The sequence below is a fragment of the Xenopus laevis genome, chromosome 8L (assembly GCF_017654675.1).
Source record: "Xenopus laevis strain J_2021 chromosome 8L, Xenopus_laevis_v10.1, whole genome shotgun sequence".
NCBI lineage: Eukaryota > Metazoa > Chordata > Amphibia > Anura > Pipidae > Xenopus > Xenopus laevis.
The window spans coordinates 133,312,992-133,327,162 of NC_054385.1; the positions used below are offsets into that span (position 1 = coordinate 133,312,992).

The following is a 14,171-nucleotide window of genomic DNA, read 5'->3' on the forward strand; positions in this document are numbered from 1 at the left end:
GCAAAACCAGCCTATTGGGTTTATTTCATGTTTATATGATTTTCTAGTAGACTTAAAGGGGTTGTCCACCTTCAAACAACTAGTTTGTTTCAGATAGATCACCAGAAATAATGATTTTTCCAAGTACTTTCTATTTTCTATGTGTCACCATTTTTTCTAATATTGAAGTGTAAACAACAGAACTGAAAAAAGGTGTTTGGAAGGTGAACAACCCCTTCCAAATACTTTTTCCAGTTGAGTTGGTTTCAGATAAACAAAGACTATTTTCAATTACTATCCATCTTTTATTTTTTACCATTTTCCCAATACTGAAGTTTAAATTTTAATGTTTGTGTCCCTGGGGTTTCAGTCGGGCAGATCAGTGATCCAGAAGTACCTGAACTGTTACAATTTGCTTTAATTAGTTGATACAAATAGTTGCTACATTTCTCAGTAGGATCTATTGGGAATATACAGTAAGTGCAACTATTGTATCAAGTCTAACAGCTGCCTGTAATGAAATGCAGATATTCTGCTCAGCAGGGACAAAGATAACTAATGTATCAACTAAATGTATCAATTTAGAACAGTTAAAGAGTCGGCGACCTCCCCCCCTTCCGAGAGCTGCTTTAGAAGGAAAAATTAAACTTTACACTTTAATATAATAAAAACGGTCACAAATAGAAATGAAGTGGAAAAAGTCTTTATTTCTGGTGAAGTGTCTGAAACTAACTGAACTGAAAAAAGTGTTTGAAGGTGAACAATCCCTTTAAGTGAGATTTTAGTGTGTTATAGAATGGCCAATTCTAAGCAACTTTTTAATTGGTCTTCATAATTTTTTTTATTGTTTTTTTTAATTGCCTTTTTCCAGCTTTCAAATGAAGCCTTCTAAAAAAAAATAAAAAAAATAATGCTCTGTAAGGCTACAGATGTATTGTTATTGCTACTTTTTATTCCTCATCTTTCTATTCAGGCCTCTCCTATTCATATTCCAGTCTCTTATTCAAATCAATGCATGGTTGCTAGGGTGATTTGGGCCCTAGCAACCAGATTGCTGAAATTGCAAACTGGAGAGCTGCTGAATAAAAAGCTAAATAACAAAAAAAAATGTATTAATAAATAAAACTTACCTGAATTTAAAAACGTAAAGGTGAACAACCCCTTTTAGATATGAAGCTCCAAATTAACGAAATAGCTGTTATCTGGGAAACCCCAGGTCCCGAGCTTTCTGGATAACAGGTCCCATACCTGTAGTAGAAACACTGACAATAGCTAGTGATGTGTTTCCATTCCTTTCTTTGGGTATCACTGGAATATACAGTATTCCCCTGTAACTGCAAGTGAAAGCCAGCTGTTGTGGCTCCTGAAAGAATGTAGCAGTAGCCAGCTGATTCAAAGAGCAGGAGGAGAAGCTGACTTTGGCTGCGCTGTTTCAAGAGTCAGAATAAAGGTGGCCATAGATGCAAAGATCCGCTCGTTTGGCGACATTGCCAAACAAGCTGATCTTTCACCAATATCCCAATAACGGCCATGGCTATATCGGGGGTAATCTGAACGTTCAGCCCTATGGCCAAACGATCGGATCACAATGAGAGCGCAATGGGCTCCGGCAGGACGGTTGGGACAAAATCAAACCTGTCTAATCGACCAAACGAATGATCTCCGTTGGACGAAAAATCCCTGTATATCTCCTATTTCCCCCCAGAGGCTGAGTGGTACCATATGGCAGTCCCTAGTGAATTATCTACCCCCCCCCCCCCCCGTGCTCTCATCTCTCCAGCAACTCACTGGCCCATTTGTTCCACCACATTGTGAGCTCTTTATGGCCAGTCCCAGTGTTTGGTCAAGCCATTGATCTTGTGATTTTAGCCTGGGGCATATGATGCACCAACACAAGAGAAACACAGCCTTCATTTACACCTAGGGTTGCAACCTAGCCGGTATTTTACAGGCCTGGCCGGGAAAAATGATGGTTGATCCCAATGTTATTAATAGGGAAAAAATATATAGGAAAGCCTGTATTTTTTTCCAGAAAAGGTGGTAACCCTATTTACACCCATTCTGAGAGGACATTGGAACTGGTTATATAACAATGCCTGGGCCTTTATATTGGAGCTGGTTATTTGGTTGCCATCTGGCTGGTATTTTACAGGCCTGGCTGGTAAAAATGATAGTTGAGCCCAATGTTATTAATAGGGAAAATACATAAATATATAGGAAAGCCAGTGGTTTTTTTCCAGAAAAGGTGGCAACCCTAGTGGTTATATAACAATGACTGGGCCTTTATATTGGAGCTGGAACTGGAATATAACAGTGACTGGGCCTTTGGAGCTGATTACATATCAATGACTGGGCCTTTATATAAGAGCAAAGTGCCCCCCATACAATATAATATTCCATGTCCAACATACAGACATTTATTTGCTGAACTATAACAGTCACACACTCCTCTAGTAGCTGTAACACTGTAGGGTCTGTAGTTGAACAACAGTAGGAGCCATTCTCCTGATTATCATGAGGTAAATACAATGAGGCTGTGTGTGAGGGGCCTGTGCCACTATCTCTACAATAAACCGACCCAAACTGGAGACATTTAATAAAGACACGTGTGAGGGTTTTTAGCAGCCACTTATATCGCTAAATCATCAAACGGAACATCAAAATCTGTCGCTAAAAGTGAGAATGACGCGGCCATTTTGTTCTGGCTGTGTGTGTTTGTTTATAAATAAAGCTTGAAAAAGGGGGAAATCTGCCGCCATTATAAAAAGCAGCGTTATGTGTAGGCGGGTTTACTCTGCTTTCCGCGATTGGTGCATTTCCTGTCCCTCACAGTGATGCGTTTGCTAATCTGGATCGGATAGGTCGTTAGACGCCAAAGCGGGCGGGAGTTGACTGTTCGTCACGCTGATTGGCTCGGGGACCTGCGTTTATAGCCAATAGTAAGAGGGATTGTTGTTCTAGTGTGCTCGTCTCGAGGGCCGAGAGGTTGTCCATTGTGCGGGAGTGTGAGGAACGAAGATCCGAAACATGAGGTGCGGGCTGATTGGGAGATGGGGCTGATTGGGAGATGGGGCTGATTGGGAGATGGGGCTGATTGGGAGGTGCGGGGTGATTGGGAGATGGGGGTGACAGGATAGAGAATTCCATTGTTCTGTGGGGAGTGTGTGAGCCATGGGTGGAATCATTTCTACTGGGGCTTCTGTACGGCCTGACTGAGGGATTTGTGTGGGACAAAAATAGAGGGGCAGCTCTTGGGCCTACACATACTCTGGGACTAATATACACTCATAGGCTTTTGTTTCCCTTTAACTTACTCTACCCCACATATAGGGAAGGCTTAGGGGCCCTGTAACTTACTGTACCGCACATATAGGGAAGGCTTAGGGCCCATCTGGGATACTGTACCCCACATATAGGGATGAGGAAAGGCTGGGTTTCTGTGCCCAACATATAGGTGTGGGTCAGGGCTGTATAAGATGCTGTAGTTATACATATGGAAGAGTTGGGGCCCTGTAAGATAGTGTAAGATATAGGGATCTAGTGATTACATGGGTGGGCTCCCAGATTATACTGTACCCCACACACAAGGCTCCTCACATTAGCCTGGCCATGAGGTTCTGTGTGTGAGTGATGTAGAATTGGGACAGGTACTGGTTACATTACAGACAAGGTTATTCTCCATACATATCGTTTTGTTTGTTTTGGATCAGCGCTGGTTTGTAGGCAAGATTGCTAAGCATGCTGGGATATGCCCAACACAATGTATCCTATGAGATTCTGCACTGTATTCCACTGGATTAATAAGGGCGAGGGCAGCTGTTGGGCAACACATGAAAATCTCATCACAATTTTGGGCTTTTCTACAGCTTCCATATAATATCCAGTGACTTCAGTAATGGGAACCCTAGGACAATGCTAGGAATGTCGGACTTTATCCCAATAAGTAGAAGTACAGGAGGATCAAAGGCAAATATTAGTACATGGGCTGATCATGATCGATACAATGCACCTCACTCATTTTCAACACATCCCTTGTTTAAAGCTTTATCATTAAAGGGACTGTTCACCTTTCAGTTAACTCTTAAGGTGGCCATAGACACACTCATCCTATTGTATGAATCAAGGATTCATACGATTTTTGGGTGGTGTGTGCCGACATCTTTTGTCCGGTGGAGATCGGTCGGGGTTGATTTTGACCTGACCGATCCCGCCGGAGCCCATTGCACATCGTAATCGGATGTAAACAATCAGATTACCCCCGATATAGCCATGCTCGTTAATGGCATATCGGGAAAAGATCCGCTCGTTTGGCGTCTATGGCCACCTTTAGTATGATGTAGAGGGGCATATTCTGATGCAATTTGTATGTTTTTATTTATTTGTGGGTTGTTATTCAGCAGCTCTCCAGTTGCAATGTCTGCAATTTGGTTTCTAGGTTCCAAGTTACCCTAGCAACCATGCATTGATTTGAATAAGAGACTGCAATAGGAATCAAAAAGGACTGGATATAAAAATGAGTAATACAACGTAGCAATAACCATTAACTTGTAGCCTTGCAGAGCATTTGTTTTTTAGATGGGGTCTGACCCCCATTTGAAAGCTGGAAAGAGTCCGAAATAGGCAAATAAATCAAAGGTCTGTCCCTTCTATAACATACTAAACATGAACATAAGGTGAACCCTGCCACTTTTCATGAAGGGCCCCCTCACGTGCACCAATTTGCAATATTCTAATTCCTTTTTTTTTTTTTAGGGGTGAACGAGGACGTGGCCGTGGCCGCTTTGGCTCCAGAATGGGACCTAACGCAGGGTGAGTTGCCTAATGTAACTAATATTGCCCAACATTTGCTCATTGCTCAAGAGATGTGACTGGAATAATGGTGTGACTTTGGGGGCCACTATCCACCCACAAAAAATTGTGATCCCCCAAATCACGAGGGGGGGGGAGCAGACATACTAACCAAACTTTTTAATGGGGTGTTGGATTACCATAATCCATGAGGGAGACATTAATAGTCCTGATCCCCAAGCCAGGTAAATACGCTATGGAATGCTTTCTATAGAAACCTCAACACTGATGCAGAGTCGCCTCTTGCACATAATTTCCACTGGTCAAATCGGCTTCATACTCGGCAGATCGACCAATACAAAAACTTTATAGACGTTATACTAATGTTTCCTTTACCGCTATTAACCAAATGAGTAGAGTTGTGGCAGCACTATATAAGGTTTTCAGATATTTGGGCATATCTGTGGGTTGAGGAACTATACAGTTGCCCAGTAGTAAGAATCAATATCTTCCCTACAACCAGGAGAACTAGACGGGCAATGAAGCTTATATCATGCAGACTCCAATCCTCCCAGGCTGTCTAGGGTCTGTTCCTTGGCCCATATAGATGAATGTTGAAGACGCACTACTATACCTGGTCAACTCTAATAATGCCCTTGTATCTGCTCTATACTTCTCCTATTGATGCACCACCATAAGGGGCACCCCCTAGGCTGCTCTTTTTTTTTTTTTTTTCTTCTCGCTCTCTCTCATCGTACAGCACATAAACCTGTTCTATACACAGAATGGAAATGTGCTGCAGCAAATGTAACACATTTATTTTCTTTCCAGTTTCAGACCCTTCGTCCCTCACATTCCCTTTGACTTCCACGTGGTAAGTGGCTCTTCCTTGCAGCGTGGTTGTGTATAGAAACGTATATTATTTGTGCTTACTCACGGAGTCTTCATCCTTTTACAGTGTGAAATGGCCTTCCCTCGAGTGAAACCGGCCCCAGATGATGGCACACTGAGCGAGGCGCTGCTCAAACGAAACCAAGATCTGGCCCCTACAACAACTGAGCAGGTAATAATACGCTTCCCGCCACCTATCATTGTTACCTCTACCCAATCCCTATTCATTAATCCTTCTCTCGCTCTCTCTCTCCTAGGCCTCAATCCTTTCTTTGGTAACCAAAATCAACAACGTTATTGACAATTTGATTGTAGCCCCTGGAACCTTTGAAGTGGTAAGTTCTTGTGTCTTTGGTACATTTAGTTAATCGCGTCCTCATTCTTTATAGTGAGTCCAGCAGACTATGCAGCACTTTATACTAATACTGAAAGACTTGGGGCCTGTGCTAGTCCGCCTTTTAAGTTATGATTTCTGTAGTTTTAGAGGATTGTAGTACTGCTAGTTGTACAGATAATGTCTTGCATATCCATGATACAGCAAACTGGAGCTAGCTTTGCACAAGGCCTGAACTCTGTTTATTTGGATAGACGTCTGCATTTAGCCATTTGTAGATCATCCGCTCTGTTGCACAGGGTCACCTGTTCCTTACATAACCATTACTATTTGTATATACACCCTCTTGTTGTACAGTGCTGGTGCATTGTAAATATGCAGTAACTATTTCTCTGGCTTTTCTAGCAAATTGAAGAGGTGCGACAGGTGGGCTCCTACAAGAAAGGGACCATGACCAGTGGCCATAATGTTGCAGACTTGGTTGTCATCCTAAAGATCCTTCCCACTTGTGAGTTTGTTTTCCTCTTGCTGTGTTGTCACTGATCACTTCCCTTTTGCTGTTACTTATCGGCTGTTCCTTCTTTTCCAGTGGAAGCCGTTTCTGCTTTGGGCAATAAGGTAGTGGAGACCCTGAGGACACAAGAACCCGCAGAAGGTGAGAACCTGTTTATAAGTGCACGTGCAACGTCCACTTAAAGGAGAGCTACTGAAGCAGTTTATTGCCAATAGATTAGCCATAATAATGCAAGCTATAACACTATTTATTCTGTAGAATGCTTTCCCATACCTGAGTAAAAAGCTCTAGAAGCTGTTTGTTTAGGATAGCAGCTGCCATATTAGCTTGTTATGACATCACTTCCTGCCTGATTCTCTCCCTGCTCACTCATAGCTCTGGGCTCAGATTACAGCAGGTAGGGAGAGAGGAGCAAACTGAGCATGCTCAAGCCCTAGCCCTGGAGGTTTAAGATGAAAACAGTTAGTCTGATACAGAAGCCCATGAGTACACAATAGAAGGAAAGAAATGTGCTGTTTCTTTTGACAGAGGACTCAGAGCAGCATTACTTTGAGATTACTGGTGTATATAGACCTTTCTGATAAAGCTTACTTGGTTTTAGCCTTTCCTTCTCCTTTAAACATGGATTTGAACTGTAAGCTCTGCAGGACATGGGCCTCCTCTTTCATTCGTCTCACATGCCCCATAATCTTTACTGTGTGATTGTTATTGCAGTACTACTATCTTATGGTATAAACAATACAAAGCACCATATATATAATAAACCTACCACCACCCAAGGCATTTTTTTTTTTTAATGTTCTCTTATCGGGTCATTTGCAAGCAGAATGCTTTTTTTTTTTTTTTTTTTTTTTTTTTTTTTTTTGGAGGTGGGAGAAGTAAGCACCTGGACTCCTAGGCATCCAGTTGTAGCAGATTCTTTGTTGCTAACTTCTCTTGTTATCAAGTAATATAGTATAGTTTTTGTGGTCCAGTCTGTACTCCCAAGATTAAGCATAGTGTATATAAGCAGTGAGTATAGAGATTAAGAGGCACATTTTATAAGGGATGCTCCAAATCCAGGATTCGGTTTGGGATTCTGCCGAATCCTTCTGCCTGACTGAACCCTAATTTGCATATAGTCGGAGAGGGAAATCGCGTGACTTTTTGTCACAAAACAAGGAAGTAAATGTCTTCTTACTCCTCTATTATTTCACGAAGGGTTCGGGGGTTCAGCCCATTCCAAAATAGTGGATTCGGTAAATCCCTAACATTAATTAATGGTCGCATTTCGAAAACATGTGAGGTGGTTTTTTTTTTTGGTTTTTTTTAACTCTCCAAACTTCCATGAACTTGAAATTCAACCAATCTAAAAAAAAAACATACAATATCTATAACTTTAAACTCTGGTGAATAGGATCGACCAACCGAAAACTCTAATAGAATTTGATAAGAATTTTAAAATCTCAATTTTTCTCCGAAGAAAAACTTGAATTTCAGGAATGCTGCAAACAACTCCAAATTGGTTCCTGGACGTCCCCCTGTTGATTTAAACAGCAATTCGGCAGGTTTTAGATGGGAATAGTCTAATTTGAGTTCTTAAAGGGCCAGTGTATGATAAATCTCAAAATCGAATTAGACTGTTTTTGAAAAACTCAAATCAAATTTGAATAACTCCCTAAGAGTGCATTCTTTCACAGGCAGTGATGTATCGCACACAACTAATGTGATGCTACACCCAGTGCTGTGATTGCAGCAGTCTTGTTGGGGGGGGGGGGCGGTTCTGTCATGGAGTACCAAAACCTGATCTGAATTTCATATGGACTGTCGAGTCATAGCTATATAGCCATACTGAATGCTTTCTCTCTCTTCTAGTTCTCACGATGCTGACAAATGAGACTGGCTTTGAAATCAGCTCAGCAGACGCCACCATTAAGATCCTTATCACAACTGTACCACCAAATCTCCGCAAGCTGGACCCAGAATTACACTGTAAGTGCCCCTACACCATCCTCTGTTGCTTTGTATCCCTATTACTGTCCCCATGCTCAGTACAAACCTCTTCCTCGTTACAGTGGACATCAAAGTTCTACAGAGCGCACTGGCAGCCATCAGGCACGCACGCTGGTTTGAGGAGAATGCCTCCCATTCTACGTAAGGATTTCCTAAGCCTCATCTCATTATGTTTTTAGAGCCTGTACTTTGCCTGTGCTGATGTTGGGATTTTTTTTATATATAGAGTGAAGGTTTTAATCCGGTTGTTGAAAGACTTGAGGAGTCGGTTTCCTGGATTCGAACCTCTAACTCCCTGGATCCTGGACCTCTTGGTAAGTCGCTGGCTCAAGATTTGATTTAGGGGTTGTTCTTGTTCGTTTTTCTAAGTAAATTCCATGTTTTCTTCTGTAGGGTCACTATGCAGTGATGAACAACCCAACCAGGCAGCCACTGGCACTTAATGTGGCCTACAAGTAAGTGCTCTCCCGTAGCACATCATATCCAAATGCTATGCTTGCTAAATTTTAGTCTTTATTAATTTTTAAAAAAAATTTCTTCAGACGCTGCCTACAGATTCTCGCTGCCGGCCTCTTCCTCCCTGGCTCAGTTGGCATTACAGACCCCTGTGAAAGTGGAAATTTCAGGGTTCACACTGTCATGACTCTGGAGCAGCAGGTAAAGGGCCAGACCTCTATTCTTAATTCCTATATGTGCATTTCAGATTACGAGGTCTGATCACTGAGCTCAAGTTTAGTGTTTCATTCACGGTCTTGCCCTTTTCATTGACTCTTATGAATGTTTGTGTTTTTTTTTTTTTTTTTTGGGGGGGGGGGGGGCCTACAGATAATCCAGTGTTCTAGGAATAACACCTTGACTCTGTCCTCTACACACAGGTGTAATCCTAATGAGTTTTGTCCTAACCCCCTTCTGAAACATGGGTGATATTTAGGGTAACATCGTTAAAAAATCATGCCCAGACAGAATGCAATCACATCTCTTGTAGCACCCGCTTTAATTGTTGAATTGAATAGTGTAAAGCTGGGTAAATAGTCTGTGCAAAATAAATAATGTATCTAATATAGTTAGTTAGGCAAAAATGTAATGTATAAAGGCTGGAGTGAGTGGATGTGTAACATAATAGCCAGAACACTACTTCCTGCTTTTCAGCTCTGTTGCTTTCCACTGATTGTTTACCAGGCAGTAACCAACCTGCTGCAGGACTCTACCACATGGATCATATCTGTTGCTTTTGAGTCTGAGCTGAATGCTGAGGATCAATTACAAACTCACTGAACAGATATGTACCATGTGGCTCCCCTTATAGTCACTGACTAACTCAGAGTTAGAGAGCTGAAAAGCAGGAAGTAGTGTTCTGGCTATTATGTTACACATCCACTCACTCCAGCCTTTATACATTACATTTTTGCCTAACTAACTGTTAGGCTGTGAAAAATTAAAAATGTTTCTATCTATTTACCCAGCTTTTATTTTTAAAATCAAAACCTTTGTTCCAAGCTATTACATTGCAGTAGAAGAGACAAGTAAAGTCATTGGGAAGAACTCCCAGCAAGTGAACGTCCATGTTTGAGAAATATTTCTAAACCAATTCCTTTCACTTCACAGGACATGGTTTGTTACACTGCCCAGACGTTGGTCCGAATTCTCTCACACGGAGGCTACAGGAAGATTTTGGGCCTGGAGGGAGATGCCAGTGGTAAGGACACATGTGACTCTGTTGGTGTAATTGGCTTCCTGAATGATTATGATCCTTGTTGGTGACCAATCTCTTTGTTCCCTTCAGCTCTTGCCACAGAAATGTCCACCTGGGATGGTGTCATTGTGACCCCTTCAGAGAAGGCCTATGAGAAGCCCCCTGAAAGGAAAGAAGGAGAGGAGGATGATAACCAGGAAATTGCTGAGGGGGCAGAAGAGGAGGAGAGTATGGAGACACAAGAGTGATACAAAGTTAAAGATAGAAGCCTAGTGTGTGTTCTCAAAGGTGAACCCCTTTAAAGATCTTGTTCATCTTCAAATGTACTGTTAGTATGATGTAGAGTGATATTCTGAGACTATTTGCAATTGGATTTCATTTTTCATTATTTGTGGTTTATTTAGCTTTTTATTCAGCAGCTCTCCAGTTTGCAATGTCATCAGTCTGGTTGCTAGGATCCAAATTACCCCAACATCCATGCATTGATTTGAATAAGAAACTGAAATATGAATAGGAGAGAGACTGAATGCAAAAATGGGGGATAGAAAGTAGCAATAACAATACATTTGTAGCCTTACAGAGCATTTGTTTTTAGATGGGGTCGGTGACCCCCATTTGAAAGCAGGAAAGATTTAAAAGAAGGCAAATAATTCAAAAACTAAATAAATAATGAAGACCAATTGAAAAGTATCTTAGAATTGGCCATTCTATAACATACTAAAAGCATATGTCACTGGATGGAAGGTGCCCAGGGAATAAGAATGGCCCACACATGAACGTGAGACTTGACGGCAGAGCCTGCACTAATAATTGGGAAGCCAATTGCCTGTGCTGTTTTTAACAGGACAAGAAGCTGCTGCAGTTTCTAGTGTTTTGTGATCGTGCTCCACCCTGTAGCCACCAAACAGCTATAATGTGGATTACTACCCCCCACCCTCTCACTGTATACACTGAATATTACAGTTGTGTAGAGTCACCTGAGGGTCTGTCTTCCTTTAAATTGCAGCTACTCACCACTTTGTTCTCTCTTTCAGATTTCACTTGTTCTGGATTGTCCCTCTGTCGCCCCCGGGGCACAACATATTGGGTCTTTCTGGACCAAATGCCACCAAGTTGCTGTTTTTTGTTCTTAGCTTGTCATGTGACTTCTTCTTTTATATACTGTAGGGATATGTTTTTGCCAGCAATAAATTTTTATTTCACCCCCTGCTTTTTTAAGATTAATTTTTTTGCTGTTGCTGTGTAACTGGGTTCCCTCTCCAACGTAGCTAAGTGTGTGTTGCAATTGGTCTTTGTGTGAGACTTGTGTGGAACCCAGAAGTAACATGTTCATTATTTGGAGCATTTTATACTTGAACTGTTGTATCAGTCATTCAACTGTTAGTTCAGAGAATATGTGGGGCAACAAATGATTCCCCCTTTAGTGTCTCTTCCTTCAGGCCAACTAAAGGGGTCAGACCCGCAGTGTGAAGAGTTGAATGGATGACTCGAGCTATCAAGGTTTTGGGGAAGTTTTTACTGAATGAGCATCAAATGTTTTAAAGGCACATACACCTATATTTTAATTTCCTGGTAAGTAGCTCTTGACTGTATACAGTTCAAAAGAAATACTTTTTCCAACTATTTTCGATGTGTGTGACCATTTTACTAATATAGAAGTCTAAAGTGTCATTTTTCACCTTCTAAAGCAGCTCTGGCTGTGGGGGTCGCCGACCCTGTAAACTACTAAATTGATAGATTTCTTGTTTGTCCCTGCTGAGCACAATCCCTGAGTTTCATTAAAGGGGTTGTTCACCGTCAACTTTTTTTTTTTTTTTTTTTCAGATAGTTCAGCAGAAATAAGATGGGTTTTTTTTCCCAATTACTTTCTAATTTCCATTTGTGATTGTTTTTACTAATATTGAAGTCTGACCCTTTAACTGTTCTAAATTGATTCACTTGTTGAACAAGCCCTTTAAAGGCAGCTGTTATAATTGAGTCAATAGTTACTAATACTCCAGAGATGAGAAATGGATCAACTCAATGTTGTAAAATTGTAGCCGTTCAGAATCTGCACCTGAATTACTGAGCTGTCAGACTCAAACACAAGAGACAGACATTCAACTTTTTAAGGTTTTGGAGAAAAACTGTTATAAAAAAAAAAAAAAGGGTTTTTCCTGGTGAACAATCTGAAAACAACTGAACTGAAAGTGTTTAGAAGGTGAACATCTCCTTTAATCCAGTTTCCCTCACATGGATCCTACATGGTGCTGTAAAGGATCTGCCCTTCTGGGTATTTAATTGGGGTATTTAATTGGGGTGAGAGCTGGTTCTGCTAAATTGATTGAGAAGTGCAGAATGTGTCGTGGATTAGGGCTATTCCACACGGGGAGATCGGCAGGCGTTTGCGGTCGCGGCGACAAAGCGCAGCGCCAGTCGCCGCGACCGGCGCAGGCGACAGTTTTGTATGGGCGCCTATGTAAAAACGCCTGTGCTAACCACACGAGGCGATGCGCTTTTCAACAGTCGCCTGAAAATGCCTCGCCAGGCTTTTTCAGGCGACTTTTGAAAAGCGCATCGCCTGGTGTGGTTAGCACAGGCGTTTTTACATAGGCGCCCATACAAAACTGTCGCCTGCGCCGGTCGCGGCGACTGGCGCGGCGCTTTGTCGCCGCGACCGCAAACGCCTGCCGATCTCCCCGTGTGGACTAGCCCTTATAGTTCATCCGCAGTCTGGCTGTATAGTGAGATCTTTCCCATCCATTGAGAGCTGCTATCTAGAAGGCTACTAAATAGTACGGTCAGATATCTGTGCCACTGGAATTTGTCATTGAGGCTGGCTAATAACCCTCTGGGCTCACATCTCACTCGTGTTTCAGGCTTTATGATTGGAGCTGTTCTTGTCCTGCACCTTTTCATTATAAACTCAAGGGGGCACCAATACCTTTCCCTTTATATAGAGGGATCCTCTTATCTGCCCTGACGTTGCACTGTGTTTTCTAAATTGTAAGCTCTGTAGGGCAGGGGGCGTGACTAAACGGGTAGAACAAGGGCAGTGTTGCTGGGAGAATACATCAGGCTGATATCCAGATTTAGGAGTTTTTTTTATATATAGATATAGATAGAGCCAGAAACTGAACTGCATCTAGATGTGTCCCCTGCAGGGGTGGCTTTTCTGGAGCTCTGGCACCCATTAGCGTTTCTCTCTGGCACCCATTAGCGTTTCTCTCTGGCACCCATTAGCGTTTCTCTCTGGCACCCATTAGTATTTGTGTGCCCATGACACTGTGCAGCTGGCACTTGCTCTCCTCCTCTCAGGCAGCTGTATCCTTCCTGCTCTCTGACTCCTTCCTTCCTCGTCTCACTCTACACTTCTCCCTCCTCTTACCCCTTCCCTCTGTGTGTCCCTCCCAACACCCCCCATACACCCCCAGCCGTGCGACTAATCTCCCCTGAATCTGCCCGTGTGTCTCTGCCCTGATACTCCAGAGATGCTGCTCAGAAACGGAGCAACTAATTGTCAGTTTGAGTCTGACAGCTCAGTAATTCAGGTGCAGACTCTAAACATTCAACTTTAAACTTAGATTTTGAAAAAAAAAAACATAAAAAAGAAATTGAACTGAAAAAAGTGTTTGGAGAGTGAACAAGCCCTTTAAGAGGCTGGTGCTCAGCCCACAAGTTGCTGCACCCAGTTCTACCTCTCAGCAACCTGATTGCACATTCTCTTTCATCCCCGGGAAGTGGAGACATTAAAGCATCTTTGTGCCAAACATCCCTATTAATATCCCAGGATCCCTCACTCCCTGCGTCACCCCCCCCCCAATATCCACGTAATCCCCCCGGCCAGGTGAGAGCAAGTGGTGCTTGTAATGAAAGTGATTTCATATTCCCTTTAATACAATTCCCAATAATGTGTGTCAGCCAATTACTGACTCTCCCAGAGGAGCTTACACTCCAATACTCACCTGCTGTATCCGTATAATATGGGGGCCCCTCTCCTG

At 42.3% G+C, this 14,171-nt stretch overlaps 1 protein-coding gene across 3 annotated transcripts; it reads left to right on the plus strand.

Annotated features, from left to right (window-relative positions):
• The first annotated feature begins 2,787 nt into the window (after positions 1-2,787).
• Positions 2,788-11,400, plus strand: ilf2.L (interleukin enhancer binding factor 2 L homeolog). Of its 3 annotated transcripts, none has more exons than XM_018228656.1 (15): positions 2,788-3,011; positions 4,732-4,788; positions 5,599-5,641; positions 5,726-5,830; positions 5,916-5,993; positions 6,398-6,500; positions 6,582-6,647; positions 8,361-8,477; positions 8,561-8,639; positions 8,725-8,812; positions 8,892-8,953; positions 9,041-9,155; positions 10,104-10,194; positions 10,282-10,479; positions 11,226-11,400. In XM_018228656.1, the coding sequence occupies exons 1-14, from the start codon at positions 3,007-3,009 to the stop codon at positions 10,437-10,439; spliced, it is 1,167 nt and encodes a 388-aa protein (XP_018084145.1). In that variant the 5' UTR covers positions 2,788-3,006; the 3' UTR covers positions 10,440-10,479; positions 11,226-11,400.
• Positions 11,401-14,171: the final 2,771 nt, after the last annotated feature.

What these genes read in the sequence shown, in the direction of transcription:
- ilf2.L (XM_018228656.1), top strand. An exon ending in AGAATGGGACCTAACGCAGG is followed by an intron (nt 4,789 to 5,598) that starts GTGAGTTGCCTA and finishes TTTTCTTTCCAG; the next exon opens with TTTCAGACCCTTCGTCCCTC. An exon ending in CCTGGAGGGAGATGCCAGTG is followed by an intron (nt 10,195 to 10,281) that starts GTAAGGACACAT and finishes TGTTCCCTTCAG; the next exon opens with CTCTTGCCACAGAAATGTCC.